General features: G+C 42.7%; 1 protein-coding gene across 1 annotated transcript in view; it reads left to right on the top strand.

Annotated features, from left to right (window-relative positions):
* The first annotated feature begins 703 nt into the window (after positions 1–703).
* Positions 704–16,487, top strand: part of LOC144258312 (uncharacterized) — a 28,060-nt gene continuing 12,276 nt past the window's right edge. The window contains exons 1-6 of the mRNA XM_077806797.1: positions 704–884; positions 1,586–1,672; positions 3,841–4,062; positions 4,678–4,691; positions 5,492–5,607; positions 6,448–6,480. Coding sequence (XP_077662923.1) covers positions 822–884; positions 1,586–1,672; positions 3,841–4,062; positions 4,678–4,691; positions 5,492–5,607; positions 6,448–6,480 — 535 coding nt within the window. The 5' untranslated portion in view covers positions 704–821. The remainder of the gene's footprint in view (positions 885–1,585; positions 1,673–3,840; positions 4,063–4,677; positions 4,692–5,491; positions 5,608–6,447; positions 6,481–16,487) is intronic.

Below are 16,487 nucleotides of genomic sequence, written 5' to 3' on the forward strand. Positions count from 1 at the left end.
CAGGCAATCATCACGTGATCCATCCTCTGTCGCTCATTCTCAGCTTCTGGCAAACAGGCTAGGGACACCATCCCTGCCCAGCCTGGCTAATAGCCGTTGATGGATCTACCCTCCATGAACTTCTCTAGTTTTTATTTGAATCCTGTTATAATCTTGACCTTCACAACATCCTCTGGCAAGGAGTTCCACAGGTTGACTATTCGTTGTATGAAGAAATACTTGCATTTGTTTGTTTTAAACCTGCTGCCTATTAATTTTATTGGCTGACCCCTAGTTCTTGTGTTATGAGAAGGAGTAAATATCCCCCTTAGTCATCTGGTTTCCAAGCTGAAAAGTCCCAGTCTTATTAATCTCTCCTCATATGGAAGTTGTCTTCCACATTCTCCACAAAAATCAATGTCATTTAAGCAAAGGCTGCTTGCTTGATGACCCAAATAGTAAACAGAAATCTCCACTTATTCATGAATACCGTTTAGTTCAGGCATTTAATGAATGATTTGCAAATATTTTTTCTCTTTGGGGCAGGGCTCATATTTTAGATGGTTTGTGGTACCCTCTCCTGGATTTCTCTCAAAGAAGTAGATTAATGTTGGTAGGTTTAACCATGTCCCATTGGCTTTCACTGCTCTTTCAATGTCAACAACGTTTCCCCTCCCTCCCATGGGTGCATGGCCCCCCCGCCGGCTGCCCGGGTTCAGGTTTTTCTCGGCCCTGCGAGGGGACCGCCCGGGGCAGGGGCGGGGGCAGGGCCCGGCCCGGGTAGGAGCCGCCCCTTCCTGCCTCCCCCCAACCCAGGAGCCCTTTGTGTTTGCAGCGGAGCCATGGCCGGGGCCGGGAGCGCAGCGCGGAGGCTGCTCCACCCCTGCAGCCCGCGGGGCAGCGCGGTAGGACTGGGGGCCGCGCGGAGCGGGCAGGGCCCGGGTGGGCGGAGGGGAAGCGTGGGCCCGAGACACGCGTGGGGCGGACACGCTCCTGCCGGGAGGGCCCAGAGCCCGGCTCGGCTGCAGAGCTCGGAGCCCAGGCTGAGCCCCGAGAGCGAGGGGATGGTGGCAGCTGGGGGGGATCTGGTGGGATCTGGTGGGAGTCAGAGCAGGGGCATCTGGGGAGGGGGGCAGTGGCTGGTGTTGGGGATCGTGGGGCTGCTGGAGTTTGGGGGGTGTTTAGAGCTGGGGTTTGGGGCGGGAGGGCAGAACGGGGGTTTGGGGGATATTTGGTTGCGGGGGGGGGGTGTCCATGTTCAGATCTGGCCCTGCGGGAGCATTGGGGGTTGGAGCTGGGGAAGTTGGGGGCAATATCTGACGTTGGCTGCTTGAGGTGTGGGCAGGGCCTGGGGATGTTCGGGTTGGGGGGGCTGCACCCCTGTCACTTCTCCAAGGGGTCCTGAGTTTTCTCTGGAAAACCTGGTGCCCCTTTCACCAGCCCCCCTCAGAGCTGCCTCGCTGAGGCCAAACAAGACCTGGGATAAAAGTCTGAGTCTCAGAGACTCTGCACGACCCTCGGTAGGGCAGGGCAGGACGGGCCCTGAAATCTGGCAGCTGGGAGGCCATTTGCGGCAGTTTCTAAGCCCCTCCCCCACTTCTTCCAGGAGCCCCCACGAGAGCATCGGGCCCCTCTGGGAAAAGAGCGAGAAGCAGCCAAAGTCGAGGAGCAGCAGCAAAGCGAGGCGCTGCTGGTAGGTTCCCTGGGAGCCCCTGCCCTGCAGATTTGCCTGGGATCCTGGTGCCCTGAATCAGCGGCTCTCAACCGTTCCAGACGACTGTCCCCCTTTCAGCCGGCTGATTTGTCTTGTGTAGCCCCAAGTTTCACCTCTCTTAGAAACAACCTGCTTACAAAATCGGACACACAAATGCAAAAGTGTCACAGCCGCTAGTACCGAAAAAATGGCCGACGTTCTCATTTTTACCATGTAATTATAAAATAAATCCATTTGAATATAAACCTTGTACTTCCATTTCAAGTGTTTAGTCTATTCAGCAGTCTAAACAAGTCATTGTATGAAATTTTAGTTTGTACTGACTTCGCTCGTGCTTTTTATGTAGCCTGTTGTAAAACTAGGCAAATCTCGAGATGAGTTGATGGGCCCCCTTGAAGACCTCTGGGTACACCCAGGAATACGGGTACCGCTGGCTGAGAACCACTGCCCTGGGTGATGTGGTGAATGCAGGGCCTGTCCTTCCAGCCTTAGCCCTGAAATCGTCCCCACTGGAGCCCAGGGAGAGGCATGCTCAGATACGTGGGTAACATGATGCCCTTAGGGTGCAGGAGGCTGCTGGGCAGGAGAGGGTCAGTCTATGTTAGCCCAGAGCCCTTGCCCATGGGCTGTCTGCATGTCTCAGTGACCGGGGATCCTTTTTAGCACCTAGGGGAGAAGGGGGGCAAAGAGATGAAATGTGGGATGGAGAGTTTGGCTCAGTTCAAGTTGATGAGATTCTGGGAAAAACAGTCCTTCTTGTTGGTGATATACAGCTCACCCCACCCCGATCCCTCCACCCTTCCTGGCCTAAATGCATCACCCACTGCAAGAGCTCCTATGTTCTGGTCAATAAAACTGGAGGCACATTTATGGTTAATCAAAGGCTCTTAAGCAAAATAAGCAGTCATGGGATAAGAGGGAAGGTCCTCTCATAGATCAGTAACTGATTAAAAGGCAACAAAGGGTAGGAATAAATGGTCAGTTTTCAGAATGGAGAGAGGTAAATAGTGGTGTCCCCCAGAGGTCTGTACTGGGACCAGTCCTATTCAACATATTCATAAATGATCTGGGAAAAGGGATAAACAGTGAGGTGGCAAAATTTGCAGATGGTACAAAACTACTCCAGAAAGTTAAGCCCAGAGCAGACTGCGAAGAGCTACAAAGGAATCTCACAAAACTGGGTGACAGGGCAATGAAATGGCAGATGAAATTCAGTGTTGATAAATGCAATGTAATGCACTTTGGAAAACATAATCCCAACTATACGTATAAAATGATGGGGTCTCAATTAGCTATTACCATTGAAGAATGAGATCTTGGAGTCACTGTGGATAGTTCTCTGAAAACATCCACTCAATGTGCAGCAGCAGTCAAAAAAGCAAACAGAATGTTGGCAATCATTAGGAAAGGGATAGAGAATAAGACAGAAAATATCATGTTGCCTCTGTATAAGTCCATGGTACGTCCACATCTTGAATACAGCATGCAGATGTGGTCGCCCCATCTCAAAAAAGATCTATTGGAATTGGAAAAGATGCAGAAAAGGGCAACAAAAATGATTAGGGGTATGGAACAGCTTCCGTATGAGGAGAGATTAATAAGACTGGGACTTTTCAGCTTGGAAAAGAGATGGCTAAGGGGGGATATGATTGAGGTCTATAAAATGACTAGTGTGGAGAAAGTAAATAAGGAAGTGTTATTTACTCCTTCTCCTAACACAAGAACTAGGGGTCACCCAATGAAATCAATAGGCAGCAGGTTTAAAACAGACAAAGGGAAGTATTTCTTCACACAACGCGCAGTCAACCTGTGGAACTCTTTGCCAGAGGATGTTGTGAAGGCCAAGACTATAACAGGGTTCAAAAAAGAACTGGAGAAGTTCATGGAGGACAGGTCCATCAGTGGCTATTAGCCAGGATGGGCAAGGATGGTGTCCCTAGCCTCTGTTTGCCAGAAGCTGGGAATAGGCGACAGGGGATGGATCACTTGATGATCACGGTTCTGTTAATTCCCTCTGGGGCACCTGGCATTGGCCACTGTCGGAAGACAGGACACTGGGCTAGATGGACCTTTGGTCAGACCCAGTGTGGCCATTCTTATGTTCTGTGTTCCCCTGTTACCAAGCCGCCCTCTCTCTGTGATTGCAGATACAGACAGAAGCTGAGAGGCAGAAGATCGTCTGGGAGTGGCAGGAGCTGCGAGGGTTTCTGGTGGAGCAGGAGCAGCGGCTGCTGTACCAGCTGGAAGAGCTAGAGAGAGCCATTGTCCAGAGAAGGGATGAGGGCATTTGCAGACTATCCTGGGAGATTTCCCTGCACAGTGAGCGGGGAGGAGAGAAGGGGCAGCAGCCGCTGAGCCAACCCCTGCAGGTCAGACTGTCATCGCAATGATCATACGCAGCGTTCCTATAGGAGCGTCTCAGCCTTAGACCCCAAAGCACTTTACAAAGTGGGGTCAGGGGCATTATCCCTATGGGAGAGATGGGGGAAGTGAGGCGAGGGAGGGGCAGAGCTCTGCCCAAGGTCACACAGCAAGTCTGGCAGCGGCGCCAGGGATGGATCCTGGGAGTCCTGGATGCTGCAACCCCAAGACCTTCTCTCCTGCCCTGTAAATGTCTGCCTGCATTTGCACTTGGAGAGTGAAATCCCCCTCCCCCCATGCCATGGTCCTGAGCCAGGCCTAAGACCCCACTGCTACCAGATTAATGGGTTTAGTGGTGTCAGAGTGAATTTCACTTTCAATGCAGCAAATATTTTCTTCCTGTAAAATGCCTGGGGAGAAACTTCCCCCTGTGGCAATTTCTCAGCAAGGATTTGTGGGGCTGCTGAGAGCAGAAGTCCCTGCTTGAGGGGATGGCAGCTGCTCTGGAAACATGAACCCGAGTGTCTGAAATTAGACTCCAATGGTAATTCCCCTGCAGAGCAGGAGAGCTCCCCAGGCTGCGACAAGTCCTCTGATGGCCTCTTTCTTCTCTCCTTCTGCAGGGTGCTGGGAGCAGGTGAGTCCCTGGTTCCATTTCTCTCCCCCTCATGTTCCATTACGCTTGGAAACTGCACTGGATACAGAGCTTCTCCCTGCCCTTGGAGTGTGACATGCTGGCTTAGAGCCTGGGATTCTGTCTCCCCTAGCGGCTTCCTCAGCAAGGGCCAGAGCCTGTTACTCTTACAGCTAATGAGGTCCCACCAGGGCTGTCAGACATAGAGGCCAGACCTGGCTTGTCTGACCTATTTATGTGGTAACATCATGTATTCAGAGTGTGGAGAATCTCAGCTTTCCATTTTTTTAAAAGTAAGTTTCTAGCTCTCCTGGTTACAAAGAAACTCTCCCAAATGGACACGGAGACAATGTTGCCTTCCTGAGTCTGCAGACAGCCTGAAACACCAATTCAGAGAGGCGTGAATGCCCTTGTCCTCTCTTAATCTCATTGCAGTGTCAACTGAAATGACGACACTTTAACATCAACATTCAGTATTCCATGGCCAATCAATTGAGCAGGTGGAAGGGGAGTGGGTGGGAGAGAAGCCTTTGAGGGGTGGGAATAGGGAGCTGATGTAGAGAGGGAAGAACAGAGGAGAGACACAAAGACAGTGAGGAGAGAGAGAAATGGAGACAGGAGGGTGGGAAAGGAAAGGAAAGGAAACAAACAGTAGAAATAGCAGGGGCCCTGAATGTGTGTGAGAGGGGGCTGTTTCCCTACTGAGTGATACTGATCGTGAAAATAAAGGACTTAATAAAGAACAGTAACAAATGGTTGGCGTGGGGATCGGTCCCAGTTCTCACCCCTTCTCCTTTCCTCAGCAGGGAGGACGGGACGTTTCGGAAGCTGGAGCTGGGGTTTGCAGAGCTGGAGAAAAGACTCAGCGATTTCTCTCTGAAAAGCGCCCACCTGCAGGAGGTGCTGCTGAGATTCAAAGGTGAGTTGGAGTCTGGGGGTGGCGTCTCCTCTGGTTAGAGCGACCCTGGTCCTGGGGAGGAGTCGGGGTCTCTAGTGATGTCACTGACCCTGGGCTCCATCTCGCAGCCCCAGTTCAGCGGGTCGCCCTTCCCTGTGGGAGTAGCCCTGTGGGGCTGGCTCTGTCTGCAGCGGCTGTGTTATCGGCCTCAGTCTGTGTCACCATCTCATAGTTAACAGCAGTTACATTAATAACTAGGGCCCTACCAAATTCATGGTCCATTTTTGTAAATTTCACGATTATAACATTTAAAAAATCTTGAATATCACAGTTTCAGATATTTAAATCTCATGGTGTTGTAATAAAACATGAGTATGTATTTAAAAATGGCAAAACATATAAAGGCCTTAAGACTCAGTGTTTCTCAAACTGACTCATGGCTATTGCGGAGGATTCAAGGTATTGTCACCCTTACTTCTGTGCTGTCTTCAGACCTGGGTGGCTGGAAAGCAGCGGCTGCTGGCCGGGTGCCCAGCTCTCAAGGCAGCCCTGCCGCCAGCAGCATAGAAGTAAGGGTGGCAATACTGCGATTTCCACCCCCCCCCCCCAATAGCCTTGTGACTCCCAGTTTGAGAGACGCTGTGTACTTTTGTATACTTTTACCCTATAGTTTAGGATACTTTTATAGTAGAGAGTAAAAGTACACGAAAGACCAGATTTCACAGGGGAGACCAGATTTAATGGTCCATGACACATTTTTCACAGCCACAAATTTGTTAGGGCCCTGTTAATAACTATTGGAACCTCCCACTGAATGTGAGGGCTTCAATTCTGACCTCTCCCATCCTCTTCTTCCCCTAGAGATGCTGCGACTGGAGCTGGGGAGTGACACAGGTATGTTTCTGTCAAGGATCCTTCCCCACTCTGAACTCTGGGGTACAGATGTGGGGACCTGCATGAAAGACCTCCCCCAAGTTTATTCTTACCAGCTTTGGTTAAAAACTTCCCCAAGATACAAACTTTGCCTTGTTCTTGAACAGTATGCTGCCACCACCAAGCGTGTTAAACAAAGAACAGGGAAAGAGCCCACTTGAAATATCCACTTGGATATTCCCCCAAAATATCCCCCCAAGCCCTACACCCCCTTTCCTGGGTAAGGCTTGATAAGAATCCTCACCAATTGGTACAGGTGAACACAGACCCAAATGCTTCGATCTTAAGAACAATGAAAAATCAATCAGTTCTTAAAAGAAGAATTTTAATCAAAGAAAAGGTAAAAGAATCACCTCTGTAAAATCAGGATGGTAAATACCTTACAGAGTAATCCGATTCAAAACATAGAGAATGTTTCTAGGCAAAACCTTAAGTTACAAAAAGACACAAAAACAGGAATATACAGTCCATTCAGCACAGCCTTATTTGACCAGCCATTAAACAAAAGGAAATCTAACGCATTTCTAGCTAGATTACTTACTAACTTTTTACAGGAGTTCTGAGCTGCATTCCTGATCTGTTCCTGGCAAAAGCATCACACAGACAGACAGACCCTTTGTCCCCCACTCCAGCTTTGAAAGTATCTTGTCTCCTAACTGGTCATTTTGGTCAGGTGCCAGCAAGGTTATCTTAGCTCCTTAACTCTTTACAGGTGAAGGGGTTTTGCCTCTGGCCAGGATGGATTTATAGCACTGTATACAGAAAGGTGGTTACCCTTCCCTTTATTTTTATGACAGTTTCTGTCTCTGACGGGCCATGGGGAGATTTCAGACCAATAACCAAATTAGCGACAGGGCATCATGGCTTTCAGCCCCTGATGTGCACCTGGAAGCTGTGGAGCAATGCAAAGCAGGATGAGCACCTGGACTAATTCACTGTTGTTGTGACATCTGATATGGGTTCAGAGTGAATCCAGATCTCAGGGGTGTGTTTCCCTTTGGGAATAGGAACAACACCCTGAATGGTGTAAAATAGGATGAGACAAGAATAAAACAGTCTGACAGCTGTATGGAGTGACCAAAAATGGTATTGGAGGGGTGGGGGCAGCGAAGATTCAGGAGCAGGGGCTGGAGCCCAGCTGTATCCTGTATTGACTGACCCTGAATGGGAAATCAAGCTGCTATATTGTGTACAGTGACTATGAATGGGAGGAGAGTGCTACATTGAATATAGGCTGATTTTGAATGTAGGAGGGAGTTGCAAAGTATCTGTGTGTATAATCTGTGTCTCTCACTCTTTTCACATTGGCTCCCCCCCCCCCCTTTTTTTTTGATAAACACTTAAAAGCAGTTAAGTCAACAGCTTATTGATTAAGCCAGAGTTAGTGTTTTCACCTGGGGTTTTGTCAGGTGATGTAAATTCCCATGGCGTTCCATTTAGTGCACTTTTTTTTGGCAAGTGTGATAGTTTTATTATTGTTTAGTGGCTCTCAGCCTTTCCAGACTACTGTACCCCTTTCAGGAGTCTGATTTGTCTTGCGTACCCCCAAATTTCACATCTCTTAAAAAGTACTTGCTTACGAAATCGGACATAAAAATACAAAAGTGTGACAGTGCACTATTACTGAAAAATTGCTTACCTTTTCATTTTTATCATACAATTATAATACACATCAATTGGAATATAAATATTGGACTTCCCTTTCAATGTATAGTCTATACAGCAGTCTAAACAAGTCACTGTCTGTATGAAATTTTAGTTTGTACTGACTTCGCTCGTGCTTTCTATGTAGCCTGTTGTAAAACTAGGCAAATCTCTAGATGAGTTGATGTAGCCCCCGGATGATCTTTGCGTACCCCCAGGGTACATGTACCCCTGCCTAGAACCACTTGTTTAGATGATTTTGTTTATTTGCATGTGAATCATTTTCCACTGTGTTTTAATGAATGGTTAATTTATGGGTTTGAATTAATTGATTTGTTAGTGCAAGTAGTTTACAGCATTTGCTTTGTTTTCTTTTAGCATTTTGGAATGTGTAGGTAGGCCAGGTACAAAGACATAACAGGAGGATACTCGTCACGTAGTTTTCATTTGTACCTAAAATGAAAGTCTATACATTAGTTTTTAGAGTTGACTTTAAGGCTAATACAGCAGCAAAGTCAGCATAATGACTTGTGACAGGAATTAGTTTAAAGTGTTGTAAGATTTTTTGGGGGGTTTGATCATGTATTTTTGTGCTAGCATGCTGGACCCTCTTTTGATTAAATTAATAACTACATAAGTGTGCAATGGGTAAATTGGCACAAATTATTTTCTTTATAAGATGGATACTGTAAACTTTGTGGACAAATAAGTTACTTTTTCTTTAAGTATTGTCTTAAGATTACTGTCCTGATGTTGACAGGTTTCAGAGTGGTAGCCGTGTTAGTCTGTAAACGCAAAAAGAATGAGTACTTATGGCACCTTAGAGACTAACAAATTTATTTGGGCTTAAGCTTTTGTGGGCTAAAACCCACTTCATCAGATGTATGCAGTGGAAAATACAGTACAAAGATATATATATATGTATATATATATATACACATACAAAGAACATGAAAAAATGGATGTTGCCTTACCAACTGTAACAAGACTAATCAATTAAGGTGGGCTATTATCAGCAGGAGAAAAAAAACTTTTGTAGTGATCATCGGGATGGCCCATTGCAAATAGTTGACAAGAAGGTGTAAGTAACAGTAGGGGAAAAATTAGCATGGGGAAATAGTTCTTAGTTTGTGTAATGACTTATCCACTCCCAGTCTTTATTCAAGCCTAATTTAATGGTGTCCAGTTTGAAAATTAATTCCAGTTCTGCAGTTTCTCTTTGGAGTCTGTTTTTGAAGTTATTTTGTTGAAGAATTGTGACTTTTAGGTCTGTAACTGAGTGTCCAGGGAGGTTGAAGTGTTCTCCAACTGGTTTTTGAATGTTATAATTCTTGATGTCTGATTTGTGTCCATTTATTCTTTTGCATAGAGACTGTCCGGTTTGGCCAATGCACATGGCAGAGGGGCATTGCTGGCACATGATGGTATATATTACATTGGTAGTTGTGCAGGTGAATGAGCCCTTGATGGTGTGGCTGATGTGATTAGGTCCTATGATGGAGTCCCTTGAATAGATATGTGGACAGAGTTGGCAACGGGCTTTGTTGCAAGGATAGGTTCCTGGGTTAGTGTTTTTGTTGTGTGGTGTGAGGTTGCTGGTGAGTATTTGTTGTCTGTAAGCGAGGACTGGCCTGTCTCCCAAGATCTGTGAGAGTGATGGGTCGTTCTTCAGGATAGGTTGTAGATCCTTGATGATGCTTTGGAGAGGTTTTAGTTGGGGGCTGAAGGTGACGGCTAGTGGTGTTCTGTAACTTCCTTTGTTGGGCCTGTCCTGTAGTAGGTGACGGTAAAAAAAAAAAATATTCCTACTGTATTTTTCACTGCATGCATCCGATGAAGTGAGCTACAGCTCACGAAAGCTTATGCCCAAATAAATTGTCCGTGTTCTTTTTGTCCTGATGTTGATGTAGTTGGGTTAATTTTGTGCTTTTGCAAACTATTTTTAAAATACTTCATTTTTACTCTCTTCCCCCCCTTTCCCCCCCGAATTTAGGAGATTAGTTTGGCACTTGACACTTTACTTTAAAAATGTTATTGGATTTTAGTTATTTTAAAGACTGGTGGTTAATGTTAATAGTGACTTTTTTATTATTTCTTTTTTATAGTTTGAGTATTTTTTTACAGCAGTTTTTTGATTGCATAATTAATAGCTTGGCACTTATACTGACTTCTATACATGCAATCTTTAAGTAATACTTTTTGCTTTTTTGAGGGTAAATTAAGCTAGGGTCTTGAATTAATTTTGTTTATAATTATTTTTTTTTAGTCTGATTTTGTGCAGGTTCCCAGTCCCAATCCTTATGTATTTGTAAATTTACTAAAGTGTACTCTAGCATATTCTGGGATGAATTGCAGTAATTGCAGGGTTACAAAAAACTATGTACTTTTGATATATTTTTTAATTCATTAGAATTTGCACTTTATGAACTTGGGGGTTGTAGACCATTTGAGGAAATTTTAAAGCCCAAATAATTTACTCTTTTTTTATTGACTTTTTACTAAAGACAGTTTTGACAAGCATTTTTAAGTTGTTTTAGCATATATTCGTTGGGTTTTTACATTATTTTTAGTTGTACTAAAAATTAAAACATTATTATTATTTATTATTATTTTAGTTTATTTACTTTAGGTAAACCTTTGTGAATGAAACAATTAAATTTGGGGACATTTTTATCCCTGAGACATTTTTTTCGCCAGATACATTGACTTTTTTTAAAGCAAAAAGTAGCTGATGTTGGTGTTTTGGAACTACTTTTAGGGTTTAAAAAGTGTTCACTACATTTAAGATGTGGTAAAATACTTTTTTTTTTTTTTTACTTAGCTTAGTTTTGATTTATAAACGGCCGTTGCTACCAGTTTAGGAGCATTTGTTGTTTATAATGAATTGTTAAAATCTGATTAGATAAAAAAAAAACTGGCCACAAGGGTGTATGTATTAAGAATAAAATAATTTGCATGGATTTTTCAGAAGCTAAGAATACAATATTGTTTTATATACACTAGATTTGATTTTGAAGAGGTTTTAAATTTTACTTTGTGGAGATGTTTGTGGTTTTTTTTTTCTTTTTAACGATTCAGGCAGACATTTTGGAATTATTTTTTTAATTCTTTATTTTCTTTTTAGGTTAAACTATTGCCAGTTTTGTTAATTTATTCACTTGCTCTGGAAATTATGTGCTGCTTTTTTAAAACTTTACCTAGTATTTTAGATTGTTAAACATTAAACAGGACTTCATTGATTGATTTTTATTTTTTAAATGTAACTCATTTTTGCCCATTAATTAGCTAGGTGTAGGGAAAATTTTTTAAAATAAATCCTAAATTGAAAGGAAGATACAGAATAACACATACATAACATTTTGGGGGGTTAGTTTTTAACTTTACCAATCATGGTGACTGATAGGACGAACTTTCTGCCTTTCTGTGTGGAAGATGACACAATACCTAAATTAAATGGTGGAGAGGAATTTTAATCATTTTAGACAATGGATTATTCACTAAAATAAAGGCATTACCCTCCTTAAAATTTAAGAGATGAGGTGGGCGGGGTGGGGGGCTGTGCTAATATTAGGCTAGTTTCCTGGAAACATGGAGTGGAATGTAATTAGCTATAGGATAACTCCATGCTTGTCCTTTCTGAATTAGTGTGTTTACAGGGAAATTTTTCTGCAACTACATGTGCTACTTCTGGAATTGTTTCACCAGATTTTAACAGGCCTTTGGTGGGTTTTAGGGTTGTCCTTTCAATAGGTAAAACTTTGTATTCAAAATCTAAAACTGTCACCATTTATACCAGTGAATTTGTTCCTAGGTAAGCTGGGCATGGTAGGTAGCTTTGTATTTGAGAATTTAATTTCCTGATTAAAAGTTCCTTAAAACTATGGTCTTTACATTGGGGATGTTTTTGATCCCCAAAGTAGGTTTGCCTTAACTTTTTATAAGACTTAGAAATACTTGTCTTTTTTGTTTTAATATTATAAGCTATTTGCCAGGCTGTGAGGGAGTTCTTAAATATGCCATATTCTCTCCTTAAACCAAGCCACATTCATGTAAAGCTCTGCTGATGCTTTGTTGATAAAGATTTATTTTGTAACCTTTTTAGTAGACATTTGTTTTAATAACTATTTTATTTAAGTCTGTGAAAACTAACTGTTTTTTTTGCCAGATGTGTGTTTTGTGGGTCTTTCTTTCTTTCTTTCTTTCTTTCTTTCTTTCTTTCTTTCACAACAGTTAAGCACATGTAAATATTAGCATTTTGGATTATATGGATTAATATTTTTTATTGTTTGGTTTAAATATGGAATATTTTTACTAACTACTTTGGAGTTGCTTTTGTTTACTGTTTGTATTGTTATTACCACGTGCTTGCTTTATTTTTTTCTTTTCTTTTTTTGCTAATTATTTTAAAGCTTTTTAACAGTTTTCAGAGGACGCAAAGGTGACAGAAGTTTGCTTTTTTGCTGACTTTTTACAATGTTACATTGTCCTTGCACCACTGAATTTTTTAAATGAACTTTTCTCTTAAGTTTTTTAACTCTTCTCTCAATGTCACTTGAAGATTTAAATGATATGTAATTTTATAGTGCCAATTTTTTTTTTGCTTTTTGAAATTATTACATTTTATTTTCATGATTACATTGAACTAATTTCAGTAACTATTTTGCACTTTTAATTGTAGTAACGCCAATCATTGTTTTTCTTTTTATTAAGTTTATATAGTCTAATTTTGGTGCTTCTTTTTTTAAGGCTGCGAAATTTTGTAACAGCTGGTAACATTTGTGAATGGCTGATATTAATTTTTTAAAAAGAATAAAGGCTGAGCTTTTTTAACACTTATTTGAGAGTTTAAGTTAATGTATTTAGAGGGGTTTTCCATTTTTTTTTAAATGGAGAAGTTATTTATTTGTGAATTTTTAAAATTTGTTTGTAATGTATGTACATTTCAAATGGACTGGTCTTAGCACACTATTTAACTCTTGCTACACAGACTAGCTGATTTTTTACCCTTTAAATTGATAAAACCATTATTAGTAGCTAATTTTGTTAAAACACAAATTCAGATGTGTTTCTGTTTTTACATTGTTCTTTTAAAAATAGATACAGTTTTTTTTAATTACATTTTTTACTCAAAACTTATTTTTTATGCTTAAATTATACCTGAAAAGCATTTATATTTCTTGGAATGATTTTATACATTTAAGATAGAATCTTAAAGTTTTTTCCAGTACGTTCCTGTTCATCCATTATGATCGTTAATTTATGGGAAACCGTTTCAGCAGAGCTAAAACTGCTAGAATTATTTAAAGGAGTTGCACTGGAGGGTAAAGGCACAGAGTGCGTGGTTCTGGGGTAACAGGATAAATTTCATTACTAGCCTTGCTTTTTATGGGGTCTTTTTAGAAAATAACATAACTTACAACCACTTAGAGACTTTAAGAAAAATAAACAGGATATGTCTACAGCCAAAAATAAAAAATGCAAATTATAATCACTCATCACAGGAGAAGAAGGGAAAGAGGGAATATAGGTTAAAACATAATCAAAACAAGGCCTCTCAGGACGACAGTCTTTCAGTTCGCTTTGTTTCTTCCGACTTGGGGTTGAGGAAAGTGAGATGATTCAAGATGAGATGCAATGATGGCAAGTCAGGGTGCGTGGGAGATGACTTTTTCCCCCAAGTCTCTTTTTAAGAACCTCCAAAAGTAGTAAAAGGGAGAGGCATAATTTATTTTGTTTCCTAACTAAATCTATTTCTACCAGGACAGACTTGACTTAGGTAGCCTCATTCCCATATTTTCTTGTTTACTAGGCATATCCATAGTATTATCCTTGAACTGTATCAGTAGCTCCCTTTTGTTTGGACTAATTTAATTGTCTCCGTCTGGTCTTCTTGCACCCATGCATAGCATTCGTTCTTGAAAAGAACTTGACCTACTTTTATTATAGGTTATTGTAACCTCTTAAGAACTTTCATATACTTTTTACAGTGAAGATTACAAATGTTAGGCCCAGTTATTACAACAGAATGCTTATTTGAACTCAGTTTTTTTTGACATCCCCTCTTATACTAACTGTAAAAGTAAGAATAAAACACGTATCCATGCTGAGCCTGTATATAAATTGTATGTGTGTGTTTCAAGCAATTGACGGAGAATACTTGATCGTAACGGATAAGGGGGTACTGGATGTGGGGGAATGAGATTTTCTTTGCTTTAGAGCGTAATAAAACTTTCAAAATCTTACAGCCCCTACTCCTCAACACTGCATTGCCTTTCCTGAGCCTACAGGCAGTTGAAACACCAGGCTAGATCATTATTTTGTGTCACCATTAATTATGAATGGGAAAAGAACATGATATCATAGAATCATAGAATATCAGGGTTGGAAGGGACCTCAGGAGGTCATCTAGTCCAACCCCCTGCTCAAAGCAGGACCAATCCCCAATTAAATCATCCCAGCCAGGGCTTTGTCAAGCCTGACCTTAAAAACCTCTAAGGAAGGAGATTCCACCACCTCCCTAGGTAACGCGTTCCAGTGCCTTCTTGGCAACAAGGGCACACTGTTGACTCATATCCAGCTTCTCGTCCACTGTAACCCCTAGGTGCTTTTCTACAGAACTGCTGCCTAGCCATTCGGTCCCTAGTCTGTAGCGGTGCATGGGATTCTTCCGTCCTAAGTGCAGGGGGTTGGACTAGATACCTCCTGAGGTCCCTTCCAACCCTGATATTCTATGATTCTATGACTCTGCACTTGTCCTTGTTGAACCTCATCAGATTTCTTTTGGCCAAATCCTCTAATTCGTCTAGGGCCCTCTGTATCCTATCCCTACCCTCCAGCGTATCAACCTCTCCTCCCAGTTTAGTGTCATCTGCAAACTTGCTGAGGGTGCAATCCACACCATCCTCCAGATAATTAATGAAGATATTGAACAAAACTGGCCCCAGGACCAACCCTTTGGGCACTCCGCTTCATATCAGTTGCCAACTAGACATGGAGCCATTGATCACTACCTGTTGAGCCCGACGATCTAGCCAGCTTTCTATCCACCTTATAGTCCATTCATCCAGCCCATACTTCTTTAACTTGCTGGCAACAATACTGTGGGAGACCATGTCAAAAGCTTTGCTAAAGTCAAGGAATAACATGTCCACTGCTTTCCCCTCATCCACAGAGCCAGTTATCTCATCATAGAAGGCAATTAGATTAGTCAGGCATGACTTGCCCTTGGTGAATCCATGCTGACTGTTCCTGATCACTTTCCTCTCCTCTAAGTGCTTCAGAATTGATTCCTTGAGGACCTGCTCCATGATATTTCCAGGGACTGAGGTGAGGCTGACTGGCCTGTAGTTCCCCTAATCCTCCTCCTTCCCTTTTTAAAAGATGGGCACTACATTAGCCTTTTTCCAGTCATCTGGGACCTCCCCCGATCGCCATGAGTTTTCAAAGATAATGGCCAGTAGCTCTGCAATCACAGAGCCAACTCCTTTAGCACTCTCGGATGCAGCACATCCGGCCCCAGGGACTTGTGCTCGTCCAGCTTTTCTAAATAGTCCCGAACCACTTCTTTCTCCACAGAGGGCTGGTCACCTCCTCCGCATGCTGTGCTGCCCAGTGCAGTAGTCTGGGAGCTGACCTTGTTCGTGAAGACAGAGGCAAAAAAAGCATTGAGTACATTAGCTTTTTCCACATCCTCTGTCGCTAGGTTGCCTCCCTCATTCAGTAAGGGGCCCACACTTTCCTTGACTTTCTTCTTGTTGCTAACATCCCTGAAGAAACCCGTCTTGGTACTCGTAACATCTCTTGCTAGCTGCAACTCCAGGTGTGATTTGGCCCTCCTGATTTCACTCCTGCATGGCCGAGCAATATTTTAATATTCTTCCCTGGCCATTTGTCCAATCTTCCACTTCTTGTAAGCTTCTTTTTTGTATTTAAGATCAGCAAGGATTTCACTGTTAAGCCAAGCTGGTCACCTGCCATATTTACTATTCTTTCTACACATCGGGATGGTTTGTCCCTGTAACCACAATAAGGATTCTTTAAAATACAGCCAGCTCTCCTGGACTCCTTTCCCCCTCGTGTTATTCTCCCAGGGGATATAAAGATGAATGAGCTGCTGGTGCTATAGCATACATGGACCAACCCTGGGGACTCGTCATTCTGATAAAACCCACATTTCAAAATCTCTTCCCTTCCTTCACAATCCCAGCTGTGGAAATAGGGACCTTGGAGCTGTGCACAGTAACCCTTTCCCTGCTGGGTCTCTATCACAGTAACCCCCTCTGGTGATTAGCAGAGATGGGGGTGGGGCAGCAAGTTTGGATCCC

This window comes from Eretmochelys imbricata, chromosome 28 (genome assembly GCF_965152235.1).
Source record: "Eretmochelys imbricata isolate rEreImb1 chromosome 28, rEreImb1.hap1, whole genome shotgun sequence".
Taxonomy (NCBI): Eukaryota; Metazoa; Chordata; order Testudines; family Cheloniidae; genus Eretmochelys; species Eretmochelys imbricata.